The 19,241-nt window shown below is 33.8% G+C and overlaps 1 protein-coding gene across 7 annotated transcripts in view; it reads left to right on the forward strand.

The window, feature by feature from the left end:
* Positions 1-19,241, forward strand: part of ARID4A (AT-rich interaction domain 4A) — a 58,681-nt gene that overhangs the window by 6,087 nt on the left and 33,353 nt on the right. For 5 of the 7 annotated variants that reach the window (XM_012536547.3, XM_049704758.1, XM_033404686.2 and 2 more), the window contains 7 exons: positions 493-583; positions 8,710-8,789; positions 8,879-8,973; positions 10,222-10,354; positions 13,559-13,638; positions 15,268-15,344; positions 15,731-15,897. In XM_012536547.3, coding sequence (XP_012392001.1) covers positions 493-583; positions 8,710-8,789; positions 8,879-8,973; positions 10,222-10,354; positions 13,559-13,638; positions 15,268-15,344; positions 15,731-15,897 — 723 coding nt within the window. Of the gene's footprint in view, positions 1-492; positions 584-4,213; positions 4,305-8,301; positions 8,453-8,709; positions 8,790-8,878; positions 8,974-10,221; positions 10,355-12,787; positions 12,910-13,558; positions 13,639-15,267; positions 15,345-15,730; positions 15,898-19,241 lie in introns of those variants that run through there. The other 2 variants (XM_033404689.2, XM_049704761.1) reach the window with 2 other exon arrangements.

Here is a 19,241-nt window from a genome sequence, read left to right on the forward strand (position 1 = left end):
TCAACTGGTCCATCCCTCTCTCTCCAGGTGAACCTTTATCTAAAAGGTCCCTTAAATACAAATGCTGAATCCAATATTCAATATTTACATGAAAGAAAATTGAAGCTGTTTTTGCTGTCCTATGGTGTTTTGGTTCTTACATTCCACAATTTTCTTGAAGGCAGTATCATGTAGTAAAAAAAAGCTCTGAAATGAGACTTAAAAGACTGGGTTCTCATCCTGGACTCTTTGCAAATTATTCTCTCTTCCTAAACCACAATTTCCAACACGTAAAATAGGGGTAATAATAGCTATCTTACTTAAGCCTAAGCATTTTGAGACTTGAATTGCATGGTAAATGTATGAACACTATAAATGATAAAGATCTAAGCCAATGTAAGGTATAATTACCATAAATAGATATATTTTTTTAACCCAGGTCATATAGTTGGTACGAGTGATTTGGTTTGTTTGTTTAAATTTGGTGATGAAATTTCGATTTTTTTGTTTTAGGTTGGAGCCATTGTTGAAACAAGGACATCTGATGGATCCTTTCAGGAAGCTGTTATCAGCAAGTTGACAGATGCTAGTTGGTATACTGTAGGTAGGTAGTTAGGTAATTTAATATAGAGGATTTAATTTTTGGGTTTCATATCTATCTCTCTGTTTTGTAAAATCATTGAATTATTACCTTGGCAGAGAAATATGTATTCTTTCCTGTCAATTTACTTGATATAGACAGCTAAAATTTTAATGACACCCTGATGGTAAAAAAAAAAAAACCCAATTATCTCTTTAGAGTAACTTGGCCACTTATGGCTATTTCATCCAAGAATGTACTTCTTTTTTAGGTTATCTTGATATTTCCCTTCAAGAAAGTTAAATTATATGGTTATTTTTCTTCCGTTAGAAAAGTCAATACAACTTAGTATTGTAAGTCATCAGACTTTTAAACTTTTTCTGGAATTACAATTAAAATTGCATAGTTGCAGTCTTTTATTGTATTGCTGCCTATTCTATATAAGGGTGCTATAGATATTACCACAGAATTTACAGACTAAAAAAATTTGGGCCAGAGTAGATTCAAGCCTAGGTGATCATAGCTTAATTTTTGATTTTCAGTGCAGTCAGGACTCTCTTAGTAACACCTTTCACGAAAGATATATATGCTGCTAATGTGAATTCATTCTTAACATTTCATGCATAAGCTTATACTGGCTTTAAAAAACTTTACTGTAGTGAGTAGCAACAAGTGTCACAGTGCATGTAAATGAAAACCTAAATGTAGTACCTATATTGTTGCTGTCATTATGTTGATGAGAATAGCAATAATTAAGATTTCCAAGTCTCCTCTCATTACTTTCAGACTACACAGTCCTGTGGATAACATCCAATCGTTGGCTTTACACTGAACATCTATAGCATTATTTGGTTTTTACATTTATGTCTTGGTATAAAAGATATAGTGTTGTGGTTTCCTTGCAGAAGGTAAAGAAATGACCCTTTAGGTTTATTTTTAGTTTAGTTGATTTGTTGCTTTGGGTAAACATCATTCATCTGTAGTTGATGCTCAAAGCTGTGAAGAACACGCTTTGGTTGAAAATTGTACTTCCTGTGTCTTACTCTGTGGCTTCTATTAGTAGTAGCAATGTGCTGTATGTACCTAATATTTTCTAACCATTTTTATTCTTAGACCTCCTACAAGTTGGTGTTGGTTCACAATAGTGCTATTATTCTGAACTATACATATATACATATATATATATATATATATATATTTTTTTTTTTTTTTTTTTTTGCGGTACACGGGCCTCTCACTGTTGTGGTCTCTCCCGTTGCGGAGCACAGGCTCCGGACGCGCAGGCTCAGCTGCCATGGCTCACAGGCCCAGCCACTCCGCGGCATGTGGGATCTTCCCAGACCGGGGCACGAACCCCTGTCCCCTGCATCGGCAGGTGGACTCTCAACCACTGCGCCACCAGGGAAGCCCTGAACTATATATTTTTAGGAGGCTTAATTGTGACTGTTGATAGTTGTTAGAGATTTAAAAACTAAGCTTAAAATTAACTGTTAGATTTTAAGTGGATACAATTTTGCTATATTAAACAAAGCAGTGGTAAAAATTACAGGAGTTGATGTGTGCAGAGTCATGGGAAATAATATGATGCATGTTTGAATACTAACATGCATCCTGTTTGGTGCCCAATATCAAGGTTACATTCACAATACTTGTGAAGTTTTCCTGATGTAATGCTTACACTTCTGCAGCAGCAATACTTTCAGGTTTTCACATTTTGGATTTTCTGCACCCCAGAATAATCCTTCATTTATGAATAGCAATCTCTGTCCTTTACCTGAATGGCACTTTAGTATTGATGAAAACTAGTTGCTACTTAGCATTCTCTGTGGTGATTTTCTTTGATAGACAATAACAGAAGAAATTGTATAATTCTTGTTCTCAAAGAGCTTAGAATCTTAATTGCATATGGTTCATATATTAAGCATTAGTGTACATAAGAATCACTTTGTGCTCATTTGAAAAAAAAAGGATTTGAGGACCCCAAATCTCTCTAATTTAGTAGGTCTGGGATGGCAACCCAAGAATCTTTTTTATAAGCACATTGGCTGAATCTAATGCAGTTAGTACACACTTAGAAAAACAGACCACATTTGTAGAAACAGAGACCAATTAGGGGAGAAGAATCCAAAATACTTAAAATTTTTGCATCTGTGTAATGAGAGACAGTGACCAAAAAATTTTAAGATGTTAAGAGGCACTATTCTCTTAAGTATTAAGAGTATTAACTATTAAGAGGCACTATTCTCTTAAGTATTAAGAGAATTAAGTATATTCTCTTATTCTCTTTATAGCACTCTGCTATAAAGAATGTTTACGTATTGAAGGATGTAGGCCACATAAAGAATGATCCTTATTAAAAGATGGCAAAATAAAATGTGTGATCTCTCACAGGACACCAACTTTCTATAATTTTCTTTAATTGAGTGACTACTTAATTGCTCTTTTCTGGATTCTTGATTTCTAATTCCTAGCAAAGTGTTATATAGGTAGAATCAGAAAGTATTCAAAGTATTGTTAATGGTCTTGATGTTTTTTGATTTTAAAAGAACTTGAAATTATGTCAGGCTCTTAAAAATGAAACAAAAGGGGATACCATACTGCTGATTTGGATTAAATAGGAGTTATAATTATCAGTGATCAAAAGTTATCTGAGAAACTGTTATGAACTCCTTATATAATATAGGTATTAATTTTTCATATTATAGCTGAATGATCAATTTTGAAAAAGATTATGGATCTAATATAACTCAATTAAAAAAAATCTAATAATACCTTGCCCTCCAGTGTTGAACAACAAATAACACCAGTTCATGGATTTTTATGTTTTTTGAGACTTTGAAATATTTCCCCTTCCTATCATAAAACAATGCTTCCTAGTAGCTTATTCATTTGGCAGTTCTTTTCCTTGCATTAAAGATAAGGAATCTGTAATGTATGGAAGTATATTGTTATCTGTCCAGCCATTCAGAAGATACCAAAATTGGGATTAGAATTCATATCTCCACTTGAATGTTGCCTTTAATTCCTGACAAATATAACTGTCAGTAAGACATTCTAAAACTGTTCTTCTTTTGCTTTGTTAGAATATAAAAATAACACATGGTATTTGAAAAATAAGAAAAATGTAAAGGAGAAAGTTGCTTTTAATTTAAATAATTTATATATAAATGTACGTAAACACATACATCATATATCAAGTTTAACACTAAAATATTTTCGATCATTGATATATTGTGACAAATGCTTTTTAAGTTTCTGGATTTTTTTCATACCTTCTTATTATTTTGCACATCAGTTTGATCAGATCTCATGGAAATTCTAAGTTAAAGGAGTAGAGGAGGGTTACATTAACCTGGTGAATGGACTGACTTTTGTAGACTGTACTGTAGGCTTATAAGGCTTTTAATTTGATTAGAACTGCTTATGACAAATGTTGTTATAACCAGAATCAACCACAAAATGTTTTCAAAGCCAAATGGTTATTCCCCTGACTAGAAAATCATTCATTAAGAAAAAAAGTACTAAGTAACAAATCTATTTAGTCCTGTGATAGGCTTTAACCCATTGTTTAAATAGCCTTCTGTAAGACTTAACATCTCATGATATTTTGTTAACATAATTATACATTTGAATGTTAATTTCTTAAATTTCCAGATTCCTGAAGTTTTTGATCTTAGCTGCTGAGGGGCTTCTATAGTTATCACAGATGATTTTATGAGCAACAGAACTATTGGTTTTACCTAGGGTATGCATATATTTTTAATTTTAAAGTTTTTACTGTATCACGTGAAATGTTTTGTTAATTGTTACCGATATAAGCAGATATAACAATAATACTTATTTTCACCAAGTCAGAATTCTTTTTTTTGTCTGTTTTTTGTTTATTAAGATAAAGTTTGAGGGTTTTAAAAAAATTAATTTTTATTTTTGAAATATAGTTGATTTACAGTGTTGTGTTAATTTCTGCTGTATAGCAAAGTGATTCAGTTAGACATATGTATACATTCTTTTTAATATTCTTTTCTATTATGGTTTATCACAGGATATTGAATATAGTTCCCTGTTCTATACAGTAGGACCTTGTTGTTTATCAAGTTAGAATTCTTAAACTCTCTTCCCAGTGATCATTTTATGCCTCTGTTTCTTACCTGTTTGTTAATTCATTTTGATCCCCCCTTAACTAAATTGTAGCTCATAGATGAACCTTCTAATTCTCAATTTCTTTATCTATAAAAGGAAGATAGTGATTCCGACCCTGTAGAGGCGGCTGTGAGGATTAGGGCATAGTAGAAGCTTAATAAGTAATAGCCAATTATATCTTCGGATAGATAAAGTTAATTTACTGTTGTTATTATCTTATTATTCTCCAGCATCTAACAGTGCTATGATAACAGGTAAATCTTTTGTATTTAGTAGTTAGATTAGATCCCTTTTACTTTTGTTTCTTTGAATTCTAACAGTTTAGGGTCAGGCTTTGTTTCCATTAGCATTATTTTGTCTAGTACGATTAATGTTATAGAGAGAGTCTTAGCTTTGTCATTGTCCTCAAATTAGGTTTTAGAATTTATATGTAATATACTAACAGAGATACAACTTTTGTAGTATCTGCTCTCTTGCACTCAGTGAATGATCTATTCAAATGCCATTTTTGGCAAGTATAAGACATTTCATATCTTATAATTACTAAATCCTTATACTCTGACTTTTTTTCTCTTGGCGTGCTGTAGTATACACCTTGAACCAAAAATAAGCTTAATATACTATACACACACCAGTTAATTATTTCACTCTTATCAAAATGCTGGAGTCAGTGTTCAATGCCTTCAAATTATGTGTTCTTTAAGATGATATTTCTAACATGGAAGTTATAGAGGAAACTTTTTGTTTTTGGCCGCACCGCGTGGCGTGTGAGATCTTAGTTCCCTAACCTGGGATTGAACCTAGGCTCTTGACAGTTAGAGTGCAGAGTCCTAACCACTGGACTGCCAGGGAATTCCCTAGAGGAAACTTTTTTTTTCTTGTGTTATGCGGGCCTCTCACTGTTGTGGCCTCTCCCATTGCGGAGCACAGGCTCCGGACGCGCAGGCTCAGCGGCCATGGCTCACGGGCCTAGCCGCTCTGCGGCATGTGGGATCTTCCCGAACTGGGGCACGAACCCGTGTCCCCTGCATCGGCAGGCGGACTCACACTGCGCCACCAGGGAAGCCCGAGGAAACTTTTTTTAAATAAATTTATTTAATTAATTTATTTATTTATTTTTGGCTGCGTTGGGTCTTCCTTGCAGTGTGCGGGCTTCTCATTGTGGTGGCTTCTCTTGTTGCGGAGCACGGGCTCTAGGTGCGCGGGTTTCAGTAGTTGTGGCTTGTGGGCTCTAGAGCACAGGCTCAGTAGTTGTGGCGCGTGGGCTTAGTTGCTGCGCGGCATGCGGGATCTTCCCAGCCCAGGGCTCAATTCAGTGTCCCCTGCACTGGCAGGCGGATTCTTAACCACTGCGCCACCAGGGAAGCCCTAGATGGAACTTCTTGATGATTTTGATAATCAGGGATGTCATGATTAAATAGGTCCACTATGTTGTCAGGTTTTCTGTTTGTCTTTCAGAAAATCTTGAGAAGTTATATGGCTCAACAAACTTGTATAAAGTACTCAAATACATACCTTTGTATAGTTTTATGAATTTAAAAAAATTCTTAAAAATATTTTTTAAGAGAAACAGAGAAAATTCTGTTTCTCTTTGTTCACTTGAAGTTGGAAGGGGTTCGGTTCCTGTGAAAAAATGTAAAAGGCTTATTTGTACCACAATTGACTTTGGTCCTTACCTTATTTCTAACCATGGTAAAATTGTGTTGAAGTGAGATTAATTTTTTCCTTCAAAAATCTGATATATTTTCAAGGTGAATATTTTAAAAAAACAAGAACTCAGAATGTTAAATTGTTGAAATTTCTCATCAGAGCATTTTGATTTGGGGCTGCCATTGATTAATAATAAAACCTTGTGGAAAAGATTTTGTTGCGTAAATTTGATATTAGTGATTTGTCTTATAGTCTCATTTTCCTTTCTCACATCTCCACCACTTAAATGTGGTGTAGTGTATATGTGCGTGTCCAGTGTCACCGTCTTTGCTATTGTAGGCATTAAGGAAAATTGGAACTTTTAAGTTTTATTCTTTAGCATACTTATGGACATTAATAATAACATGAAAAATTATTTTAAGTTTGGTATGATAATTTCATGATTTTGAATTTTTCAAAGAGCAGTGGTTTATCAGACTCGATGACACCATATAAATCATAATTGTGATACAAATGTTTAAAGCAGTGTTCAAGTGTAGATTGGTGATGTAATTGTTGGAGGATGTTGTGTTTTATCCTGTCATTGTGTCTGCAGGTGGTCATTAATTTCTGCATCATTGACAGTGTATAACACAGATGATTTTGCGGAATTATTATGGTTCTTTAAATATGTGCACCAGGAGCTTTTAATATTCTCTGCATTGTCTCCTGCATGTAAGAGAATCTAAACTAGGTGTCTTTAGTCCAAGAGAAGGAACTGACTGAGGTGGATAAATATTGAAGAAGTTGAGTACTCTTACATAGTTAAGTTTCTACCGTGAAAAAAGTTTATGATTCAAAGGCAAAGTTTTTGCTAATAAAGCAGCCCTTTTAAAAAAAATTCAGGATTGTAATTATATAGGTAACAAGGTAAAGATTTTAAGATATTAAATCAAGATAATGTAGAATTTTCCTTTCTTAACATTAATATATTCTGTTAAATTGGAAAAATATTAAAAAATTGAAAAACATGTAGAATTATAAAAATTAGGATTAAATCTTAAAATAATAATCACTTTTGTTTATGTATGCTTTCCTGTGTATGTGCTTTTTCCATAATATATATAAACATTTGTTGATGTGTATATGCATTTTAAGTATCAGAGGTAAGGATTCTGTCTTCTTGTATTTTATTTTTTCAAAATGCTGGGCATCAGGTATCTTCTGAGAAAATTTTCTTTGTGAATATTAGATGGTAAAATCAGAGTACCTTTCTAGAAAATTAAACCTTAGGGAGGGTGGGAGGGAGGGAGACGCAAGAGGGAAGAGATATGGGAACATATGTATATGTATAACTGATTCACTTTGTTATAAAGCAGAAACTAACACACCATTGTAAAGCAATTATACACCAATAAAGATGTTAAAAAAAAACCCTATAAAATTATCAAAATAATATATATAGCTAGATATATGAAGAGCATTGGTGGTAAATTGTTAAATTCCTTGCCCCCATTTTCTTGAAATATTTACACATAGTTTCCAAGTAGTATTTCTTTTAAATGTAGTAGAAATAAAAACTTGAGAAAGCTTCTGTGCAATTATGACTTATTTTTTAGAATTAAAAAAATTCTCTTTCTGGTGTTTAAACTTTTATTTCTAAACTTCTTGCATCCTCCTCTAGCAAAAGAAACAAGTTGAATCTTATGACTTTAGAATTTGGCAGCCAGTACTTCTGTTGTATTAGGTTATCATGCAAATAAGTAGAAGCAGTAGAATGAACCAACAGCATTACGAGCAGTCAGGCAGTTTCTGGACATTAGAGATACTCCATTGATAACTGTTGCAAAAAAACCCATAATACTTCTTTTTTTTTTTTTTTTTCTGTATGCGGGCCTCTTACCGCTGTGGCCTCCCCCGTTGCGGAGCACAGGCTCCGGACGCGCAGGCTCAGCAGCCATGGCTCACGGGCCCAGCCGCTCCGCGGCATGTGGGATCTTCCTGGACCAGGGCACGAACCCGCGCCCCCTGCATCAGCAGGCGGACTCCCAACCACTGCGCACCAGGGAAACCCCTACTTCTTTTTTTTAAACCAGGTTTTTGCTCGTTCTTCTAAAATTAAAGGTAATTTAATATCTGTGCTTTGACTAGGTTGCTCATGGTTTAAGAAGGTCATTCTGTAGTGATAGAGATTGAAAAAGTGAATGGAGACACTTAAGCAGTTTGGGGCAGTCATTAACCTGTGTTTGTTTGGTATCTATAGAATGAAAAATGTGTGTAAATTTTAAAAGGTTTTGAAGCGTAACTAACAATGGTTCTTAAGCCCCAGGTAAATAGCAATAAGTGTGCATAAATTCTCTGATATTTTCTGCCTATTGCAGTGTTTGATGATGGTGATGAGAGAACATTGAGACGTACCTCACTATGCTTAAAAGGAGAGAGACATTTTGCTGAGAGTGAGGTAGGGTAACATGGATGGACTTTTTAAATTGAACAACAGCTACTAATGTAGAAGCAAAAAGTGATTTAATTTGTCTGTTTCTTATCCAGACTCTTGACCAGCTTCCATTAACAAATCCAGAGCATTTTGGAACTCCAGTAATTGCAAAGAAGACGAACAGAGGAAGGAGGTCCTCTCTGCCTGTGTGAGTGTTTTCATGTACAGTAACATTACAATTATCACGACATTAAATAAGTGGTTTTTCTACGGTGGTGAAATTTGTTTGGGTGGCCTTTCCACAGCATCTTGTATCCTTGTTTTAGACATTTTACCCTGAGTAGACTTTGTTCTTAATTCTTGGACAAAGTAATAGGAATAATGATCTCAACCCCTTTTTAAAAAAGGCTATTTTTGTTTTGAATTACTTTGCCAAATTCCTTAATTGATAGGATTATTTTGCTATGTTATGTGCGTATATGTGTTTTCTTAGCCTTCTTATTTCAAAAACATTTCAAGTTTAAAAATTGTAAGAATAATACAATAAACTTTCATATACTCATCATCCAGATTCACTAAATTATTAAAACTTTTTGACACATTTGCTTTATCATTTCCTGTCTTTATATACATATATTATAATTATTTTTTATTTAATAATAATTTTAACTGGCTGAACCATTTAAGAGGAAGTTGCAAGCATCATGACTTCTTACCCCTAAATAGTTTATGTAAGAACAGGGACATTCTCTTATATAATCGAAGTATGGTTATCAAATTCAGAATAGATAACATTGATAGAATACTATTATCTGACAATATATAATACATATTTCAGATTTTGCCAGTTGTCCCAATAATAGCCTTTATACCATCACCTGATTCCAGGATTCAATCCAAGATCATGCATTGCATTTAGTTTACGTGGTTCTTAAGTCTCCTTTAATCTAGAAAAGTTCCTCAGCCTTTTTTTGTCTTTTCATGACAGTGACATTTTTGAAGAGTACAGGCCAATTGTTTTGTAGATTTTTCCTCATTGTGGCCTTGTCTGATTGTTTAGTTATCCAGATAGGTTATCTAAAATAAACCTCCTGATGTGTTTGGTGAGATCTTTTCCTAACATGTTGGAGAATTAGAGTTATATTATCTGGAACCTGGCATACATAAAAAGTGGAAGGGCAATCTCTTAAACTGTATTTGGCACAGTGAATGCTTCCTGGTGATATAGGTTTTCAGTCCCAGCCAGTGGTTGGCATGAGAGTCTAAGTCCAGGTCCTCACTGATCTAGTGAAGTGGACTCAGAGTTACCATGGACAGCGCAGGACTACCTCTTTAGGGCTAGGGAAGTATCCATTTCTTCAATTCCGACTTGAATGAAGAGGCTACTACCCTGGCATAATGACTGTATCAAAAATGGTTGATGTTAAGATCATGATAAAGTTATTCTAACTTTTAGTAACGAAGATGAAAAAGAAGACGAAAGTAGTGAAGAGGAAGATGAAGATAAGCGACGTCTCAATGATGAATTATTAGGAAAAGTTGTAAGTGTGGTATCTACATCTGAGAAGAGTGAATGGTATCCTGCTTTGGTAAGTATGGTTTCTTTGCAGAGTTAATTAACCATTTAAAGTATTTGTTTAACATGGATTTTAGGAAAGCATTTAAAATATTTTGAGAGTGTTACACAAATTTAGTTTGGACTTTATTGGAAAATTGAGTAGTCCTACTCAGGTCCCACATTCTTTACTGTCTTCTTTCGTTATTTCCTTTCTTTAATTCTCTGTAACCAAGTATTTATTGAGATCTTTCAGTTTTTCCTTCAAAATGTGTCCAGTGGTCTGTGTTTACTCTGTTCCCATCACCTTTTTCACCTGATGTATAGTACCTACCACCAGCTTCTGTTAACTTGATGCCTGAATGCTTTCTTTACTAAATTCAGACTTATTTTCTAGAAGTAACTTTTATAGAGAAATTTTAAAACATTGATTTAATCATGATAGTCCCATTCTCAAAAAAACAAAACAAAACCGGCACTGACTCTGCCTAGTGAATCAATTCTGCATTTTTAGATGGGTATCTGTGGTCATCCTTAGCTCTTAGTTTCTCATTTTCAGTGTAAGCTGTCTACTTAGGCTGTTTCTTAACTGCTCCCTGTGTAAGACACTTCACTCCTCCAGTCCTTTACCCCTTAAATCAATTAGTATTTACTAAGGATTTGCAGTGACTTCAGCTTTGCTCTAAGCTCCTTAAGAAAAGAAAGAGGTATGAGACATAACGCGTTGCCCTCAAGGAGTTTACTATACACATCTCAAAGACTGTGTAGTAGTTAAATATTATACAGTAATTTAAAAAACTTTTGGTGCAGACACTGGAATAGGACAAAGAGTTTTAGGGAAAGGAAGGGTATACCTAAGCTTTAGAAATGGCAAATCTTGGGTAGGTTGGTAGAGAAAACTAACCTTTGCTTACTTGGGAAAGGAATGAGAAGGTATGGGCAAGAGAATTACTTCACAAGAGGAATCAATAGTACTTGGTAATACCTATCTCCCCTTTCTCTTCTTCCTACTCCTCTCTTAAATATGTCTTAAGGCTCAGCTCAGGTCCTACCTTTCCTGCAGATTCTCCGCTAACCACTTTAACATAAGTATGCCCCTTCTTCTCTGAGTTTTGATATCACTTATATCTCTAATAATAATTTTGGCACAAAATACCTCCCAAATTAGGTTAGTCTCCTTTAAAGAACTGAGGCCTTTTTTTTTTTTTAGGTTTCTATGTGCATGTAAATACATTACTCAATTCCTATGTAGTAGATTTACTTCACATAGGAAAAGTCTGAAAATCCTTTGAACCTTTCAGTTGTATAGGCCAACAAGTAAATGGGTTTGGATTCAGAATACTCAGGTCATAATTTGTCAAGAGATTAAAAAAAAAAAACTTTTATTTACTCAACAGGTTTATCATTTCCCAGGTAATAAAATAAAAGATGAGTAAGAGTCAATGTAAGAATCAATCTTACATTTGATGATTTTAGTGTACTGCAGAGATTAATCCAAGTAACTGTAATATAAAATAGTATACATTCAATATTAGGACTTCTTGTCCTGAGACCTTGCATTTATTTGAAGGAAATCCAAAAAGAAAAAAAATAAAAAGCCTTCATGAAGCTTTTGAGCTGAGCTTTGAAGGATTTAAAGTTAGTTAGCAGAGCTTCACTAGAGAACTTTCTTAGAAGAAACAGAATAAGTAATAGGAAAGAAGGGGGTTTGTTCATGAAACTATTTGCTCTGGGAACTCATTTTGGCTAAATATTAGATGTGAATAGGGGCATAATAGGAAAGAAGACTGGGAAATAATTTGGATTGAGGGCAGAAGGGTCTTTAAAATTTCATCTAAAGAATCTGGACATAGTTCTGCATAGAATTTTGCAGAAGAGTGACATTATTTGAGCTGCATATTTAGGAATGTTAATGACTCAGTGGTATGGTGGATGGATTGTTGTTGAAAGGAGTGGAGGTGATAGGAATCAATTTGGAGGCCATTAGAATGGTTCACAGGTGAGGTAATTAAGCCTTGGGTTCTGTCTACTCATCCTTTAAGACTTACCTTTAGCCTTTGCTGCCACACATTTTCCCTTCCCAGGTCTGGTTAAATCTTCCTCCTAGGTGTTTTTATTGATATTTTATCTTATGCCTAGTTGGTATCACTGTACTTAGCCTTCGTTATGTTTTTTTTGTATATCTTTTTGTATTTACCCTTCCATTTCAGTGTTAGCTCCTTGAGGGCAGACACAACTATATTATTAGTCTAGTAATTATCAGCACCTAACAAACAAAAAAACATTTAATACCATCTGATGTTAAAACAGCTGATACAACTGCCAAGAATTTTTGATTGTCTGGACATAACACTGTTTAATATGATAGTCATGAGCCATGTGTGGCTATTTAAGTTTAAATTGTAACTTAATTAATATTAAATAGAATTAAAAATTCAGTCTCTCAGTTGAACTGGCCACATTTCAGGTGCTCAGCCCCATGTGATTCATTGCTGCTATATTGGTCAGTGCCGACAGAGAACATTTCCATCATTGCCTAAAGTTCTGTGGTTGGTGCTCGATTACCACAGAGGGGCTAATGTTGAGCAGGTACAGTTCAGCAATTTATTAGTAGTCTTTAATGTTTTTTAAATATTAAATTCTATAAAGAATAAACAGAGATTGGTTAGTTACAAATGTTAAGACATTTGTTATTTTTAAAAGTTAAGAAATTTAAAAGTTCTTCATTCAGATTTTCTCTGACTTGTTTAAATACTAAAAATTGTACATGCCTTGGTAAGAATGGGAACTTAGGTGCTTATTTTAACCAAATAGCCAGATTTCAAAATTGATCCTGATTTAAGTGCATTTAAAAAAAATAATAATATGGCATGTCTTCATCATAGATCATACATTTTGTTTTTTGGACAGTAAATGAGTTGTTATTATTTGGCTTAGAATAAATCCTAATATTTTTAAAGTGGTCACATTATGGTTTATATTTCATTAATTATTCATTTTATTATCTAATGACTGTGTATATTAAATATCTAGAAAGCCAATATGCTAAAGAAAAATTATAAGGCAATCTTTTGTAAGTAAATTTATTATGGTATGGAAGCTGTTGACAATGAACGTATTTCTTGTCAAATATAATCATTTCAAGAAGTTAGGGGATCCAGAATTGTTATTTTAAAAAATATATTCTTTCTTTGAGTAGGGAAAGTAGTAATCAATCTGCTTTTATTTTATATTTCAGGTAGTATCTCCCAGTTGTAATGATGATATCACAGTGAAAAAAGACCAGTGTTTAATTCGGTCATTTATCGATTCTAAATTGTGAGTAATGAATCACTTAATAGTGTTACATTGGGAGAAAAAAATGGAAATCAAGACTTTATTTTTTAAAATTTAATCATTTCATGAACTGAGAAGTTGTTACCTAATATGTTTTGACTTCTTTGTAATGTAGGTTATTTAAAAAAAAGTTTTTTTTAATAAATTTATTTTATTTTTGGCTGCCTTGGGTCTTCAGTTGCTGTGCGCGGGCTTTCTCCAGTTGCGGCGAGTGGGGGCTACTCATCATTGTGGTGCGCGGGCTTCTCATTGCGGTGGCTTCTCTCGTTGCGGAGCACAGTCTTTAGGCACACAGGCTTCAGTAGTTGCAGCACGTGGGCTCAGTAGCTGTGGCTCGCGGGCTCTAGAGTGCAGGCTCAGTTGCTGTGGCGCATGGGCTTAGTTGCTCCGTGGCATGTGGGATCTTCCCCGACCAGGGCTCGAACCCGTGTCCCCTGCATTGGCAGGCAGATTCTTAACCACTGCACCACCAGGGAAATCCCTAAAATTTTTATATAAAAACTGAACAACAGTATTTGAGAATAATATTTAAAAAGTTTTAAAATAAAGCATAGTATTGATTTTCTTTTTAATTGTAAGAATTCTTTTTTTAATTTATTTTATTTATTTATTTTTGGCTGCGTTGGGTCTTCATTGCTGCGTGCGGGCTTTCTCTAGTTGTGGCGAGCAGGGGCTACTCTTCTTTGCGGTGCTCGGGCTTCTCATTGCGGTTGCTTCTTTTGTTGTGGAGCAAGAGCTCTAGGCGTGCAGACTTCCAGCAGTTGTGGTTTACGGGCTGTAGAGACCAGCCTCAGTTGTTGTGGCGCATGGGCTTGATTGCTCCACGGCATGTGGGATCTTCCCGGACCAGGGCTGGAACCTGTGTCCCCTGCATTGGCAGGCAGATTTTTGACCACTGAGCCATCAGGGAAGCCCTAATTGTAAGAATTCTTTATTTTTATTATGTGTACTATTTCATATTATAAAACATGAAATTTACTTTTAATAGAATTTATATTACTAGAATAATTATTTTGACTTTTTTTCTGATTAAATGTCAGATTTTGAACTCCAATAAAAATTAATTTAAAAAAAGGTCAGAGTTTTAGAAACCTTCCTTCACTTCAACTTTGCTTTGTTTCCAAAAAATGTAAAATTATGTATTCATTGAGTTGTGATTCTCTGTGAAAAACTTGATACCATAATATATCTTACAATGATAAAAGTATTTTAATGTTGCCATCTATTAAATTTTTCATACTGAACTGAATAGTAAATTTGAGAAATATGAAAGATCAAAATAGACACTATAAGGAAAATACCATGCTGATATAAATAACCTACCCCATATTGTAGGTAAGACGGTTGCATAAATTGAAATATTACAAATGTGAGGCTCTCAAATTAGTGTGCTTTGAGTATGTGAATCTTTAGAATTAAGATATTAACTTTGCCTATATTACCTCTTGCCCTTTATTAAGGATTAGGATATACATGGTCTTTTTAAAACAATTTATAAGTAAAATAATTCTGATTTTGAGATTTATATTTTCTGTGTGTTAACATGACGCTTTAAGTGATAATTCTTATTTAGTAATGGTTTCCCTCCTATTTATTTTTCTCTATAATTAGTTATTCTATAGCAAGAAAGGATATCAAGGAAGTAGACATTCTCAGTCTACCTGAATCTGAGCTCTCTGCTAAACCAGGTAAAATAAGGATGAATCAATTCATTATTTCATGATGTGACTCTAAATGGCAAATTTAGTGGCAAAAGCAAGACTGAATATTTTCTGGTGCCATTTTAACTGTTTAGAGTTGGTATCCACTCTTCTTTAATGCCTTTTTTTAATATCTAGATAAAGTATTTGACCTTAATTCTTTGTATGTTTTACCACTAACATTTCTGACAGTATTCCCTAGAGAAAAATAAACATTAATATAATATTATAACTTATATGTTCAAATTTACTGTATCATTTTAGAAATGACAGCTGAATTTGAATCCAGATCTTCTGACTCTGAATGTCATGGCTTTGTATTATTCTGTGGTGCTAATTCCATAACAACTGCTGAAGTACATTTTTATTTTTAGGGCTGCAGAAAGCAAGCATCTTCTTAAAAACTAGAGTTGTTCCTGATAATTGGAAAATGGATATAAGTGAAATCCTTGAGTCATCCAGTAGTGATGATGAAGTTGGCCCAGCTGAAGAAAATGATGAAGAGAAGGAAAAGGAGGCCAAAAAGGAAGAAGAAGAGATGGTAGGTGAAATTTCATGTTTGTAACATATGAAAACATTTCAATACTCTAAAAATAATACCTTCATATATTTTCCCTGTGTTTAGATTCTTTATATTATTTGTTGCTGTCTTTTTCTAGCTCAGCTTTATTTGGGGAAGGGGGAGCTTTCTGGCTTTTAGCTTAGTGGGCAAATCAGAACTAATTTTTAGTGGGTAAGAGATTACAAAGAAGAACTTTTCAGGTTAAATGAGCAGCAAGTGCAGACTTTTTTTTTTAATAACATCTTTTCCAAATAACCAAGGAGGAAGGAAATGTAACTTTTAGGTATATTACATGTGTTAACTCATTTAAATTATTTCCAGATGGAGTAACTGTTATTATTCTACTTTAGAGAGAAAAGTGAGGGTCAGAAAGATTAAATAACTTTCCAAAGATGACACAGCTCAAATGTGGAGAGCAGGGATTTGAACACGGGTCTGGTCTGTCTTAACTTTGAAATTTCACCTCTTTCAGACATTTCACAGTATCTCAAGGATAATGAGGATTAAAAAAATCCTATCTAAATGGAAGAATATTTCATTTGGCAGTTGGATAAATCATAGAAAAGATTTAGATTGTATTTTATAGGTGCTAATGGTTTTCTTTGTAATATCACTGTGTTGTTAAGAATGTATATGTAATTGTAGGAAATCATTCATGAAGTACCACATAATTGCTTTCATGAATATTGCTGTCTATTTTTTCAGCAGTGTTTTGTCAAGTGGGATAAACTGTCCAGTATAGTTTTGGTTGTTATGAGGTAAAGGGGCTTCGGGGCAGACAAAGAGAATGAGTTTACTGAAAAAGACCTATTTGAGCATGAAAAATATTTGCTTGGAAAATGTGGAATGTTTGTTTCTGTTTTACATACACAAATAAGAATTTTTGAAACAAAATGAGTGTACTTGTATGTGATATAGGACATAGGGTGTTTCTTCCCTTTTACTTCCCCTGCAGTATTTGGCTTTTTGCACTCTGAAATCAGAATGGCGGTTCATACTTACAGGCTGCCTACAGAGTTGCCATAGTAACGGGCTGTTGGTTTTAAGTGAGCATGCTCGGAAAGACAGGAAGGTTTTGCAGAGGCTTGGCGGGTTGCCAATGGAGGTTTGCCAGATGCTTTGAAATGGGCTGTCTTTCTTTTCCTTTCATGTAATGTCTGATTTTTATGTGGAAGAGAATGTAAGTAGTGCTGTATAACCCTGCGGATGCTATGCCCTAAGAGGAAAAGCAAATATTGCAAGTCAGACTGAAAAATGTTCAGATACTGTACTGATTAAGTAGAAGGGGAATCTAACCATTTTACATGTGAAAGAAAATGCAGCATATAGGTAAGATTTTTTTTATATATTACCATTTTGATTGCCAGAAATGAGGTTAAATAAGAATTTTAGGTATTGATGATTTGGCTGATATGGTAGGACTCGTAACCAAGCGTAATTGTTTCATGTAAAAGAGACAGTAGGAGTCTATTTTTAGAATATCAGAGGATGAAGGCTATTTTTCTGAAACATAAGATAGAGTTTGAAATGAAAATGACAGTTTGGAAAAATTTTGGGATTTAAAGTCTAAATATTAAATGTGATTTTTGTATTTTATCTGTATTTATTTATAGATTATATGTTTTCAGGGTAAATAGGCCACATTTTCAGGGTGTGAACTGTTGGAGTCTGGTTTTGCTTTTTTTTTTTTTTTTTTGAATTAACATTGAAACATTGAAGTTAGGATCTTATATTGCCAAATACTGAAATACATAGTCTCTTTATTTTTGCTAATACTTTTGATTTGTATCCCTTTCAAAATGCATTTTCCCTGATCCCCACCCCCCCAAAAAACCTGAAATTTTAAACAAAGAGGGTTAAAAAGGCTGAGTAGTAAGGGTAGAGAGTATGGCTGTAAAATAGTAAGTAGTAAATAGTGGTCTTATTATAGCTATTAATTTTGTAAAAGTCATAATGTTTTGTTTAAGCTGTGAGTAAATGTTAGTAAAAAAGAATGAAGAGCAGAGGCAAGCTCTGTTACCTATTGTTTGCAGGTATTAAGTAAAGAAATTTAAAAAGGTAAGGACCTTTGTAAGGATAGTATCTTCTTAAAATGTATTACTTAAATTATGAACTGTTAAAATTAAGTGAACCAAGATGCTTTTCATCTACTAAAGAAAGAAAAGCACAATCGCAAAATGTAGTCATTGATTATATGATTATTTAAAACTATTTTTCAGATATTCATTTTCATGCATATACTTCATTGAATTACCTAATAGAAACTAATTTCCTCTTTTTCTCTGGCTGTACAAGTAGATTTTCTTTAGTGAGATTGGGTTGCTTTAGAAAAAAATCAGCTGCATTTCTTGCTCTTGGATTTAAGATTTAGATGCTGAATCATTCTAACCTGTCTTGGACAGTAATTTTTTAAAGTTTGATATATTGTAAAACTGAAAAGCAGTTTAATCTATATTTAGCAAAGGAAAAAAATGGATATGGTATAAAATGAATTAAAATCTGATAAGCCAGGGCCTACCTGGCTTAGTCATTACAGGCCTTTACTATATAAGTGAGGCTAAGCTGTTATATTTACATTACAGATCATATTCTTCCCAAAATGTAATTATGCTATGCTTTCCATGAGGATTTAATGTTGCTTGACAATGATCAAAAAGATCTTTTATAATATTCTGTAAACCACTGTAACAATACTTCAGCCAGCCATTTGGTGTTTGTAAATTTTATGCAGTAGAATCATACAAGTGTTAGATACTTCTGCAGTACTAATGGGCAGTGCACATTGTTTTTATATTTGATACTTTGAGTACCCTAACATAGCCTTAATCAGGAGATTTGAGACTTACTGTGGAGGAGCATCTTTTATACTTAATATTATTTTGAATTCCTAAGCATTGGTAGTTCAGGATTTGAGTACAAGAAATATATTTCATACTATTACTGGGTAGGAAGAGACTTGAGAGTCTGACAGGAAGTAGGTCCTACCTATATTGATGACTCTACATTTTAAGTCATTGATAATTATATTGACAAAGGTTCTGGAGAATATTTTTGTGGGTATTACTTAAATGTCTTTTGTTAGGACATTTTTATATTAGAAAAGATATTACTGAATTTCCTTTTGAGCTTTGAAATTGATTGAAAAGTTCATGTAAACATAAACAATGATGTCAGGTATTCATTTACTCCTGACTTATATTCACTTTGGATGAATGTAGGAGAGTTGTCTAAGGGTAAAATAAATCGGTGAATGTTTAGAAGACTGAATATCAGGTGGGAATTTGACTAGTCTTAGTTCTTTTATCCTTTTGGTTTGCTATAGG

This window comes from Orcinus orca, chromosome 2, assembly GCF_937001465.1.
Source record: "Orcinus orca chromosome 2, mOrcOrc1.1, whole genome shotgun sequence".
NCBI classification, from domain to species: domain Eukaryota; kingdom Metazoa; phylum Chordata; class Mammalia; order Artiodactyla; family Delphinidae; genus Orcinus; species Orcinus orca.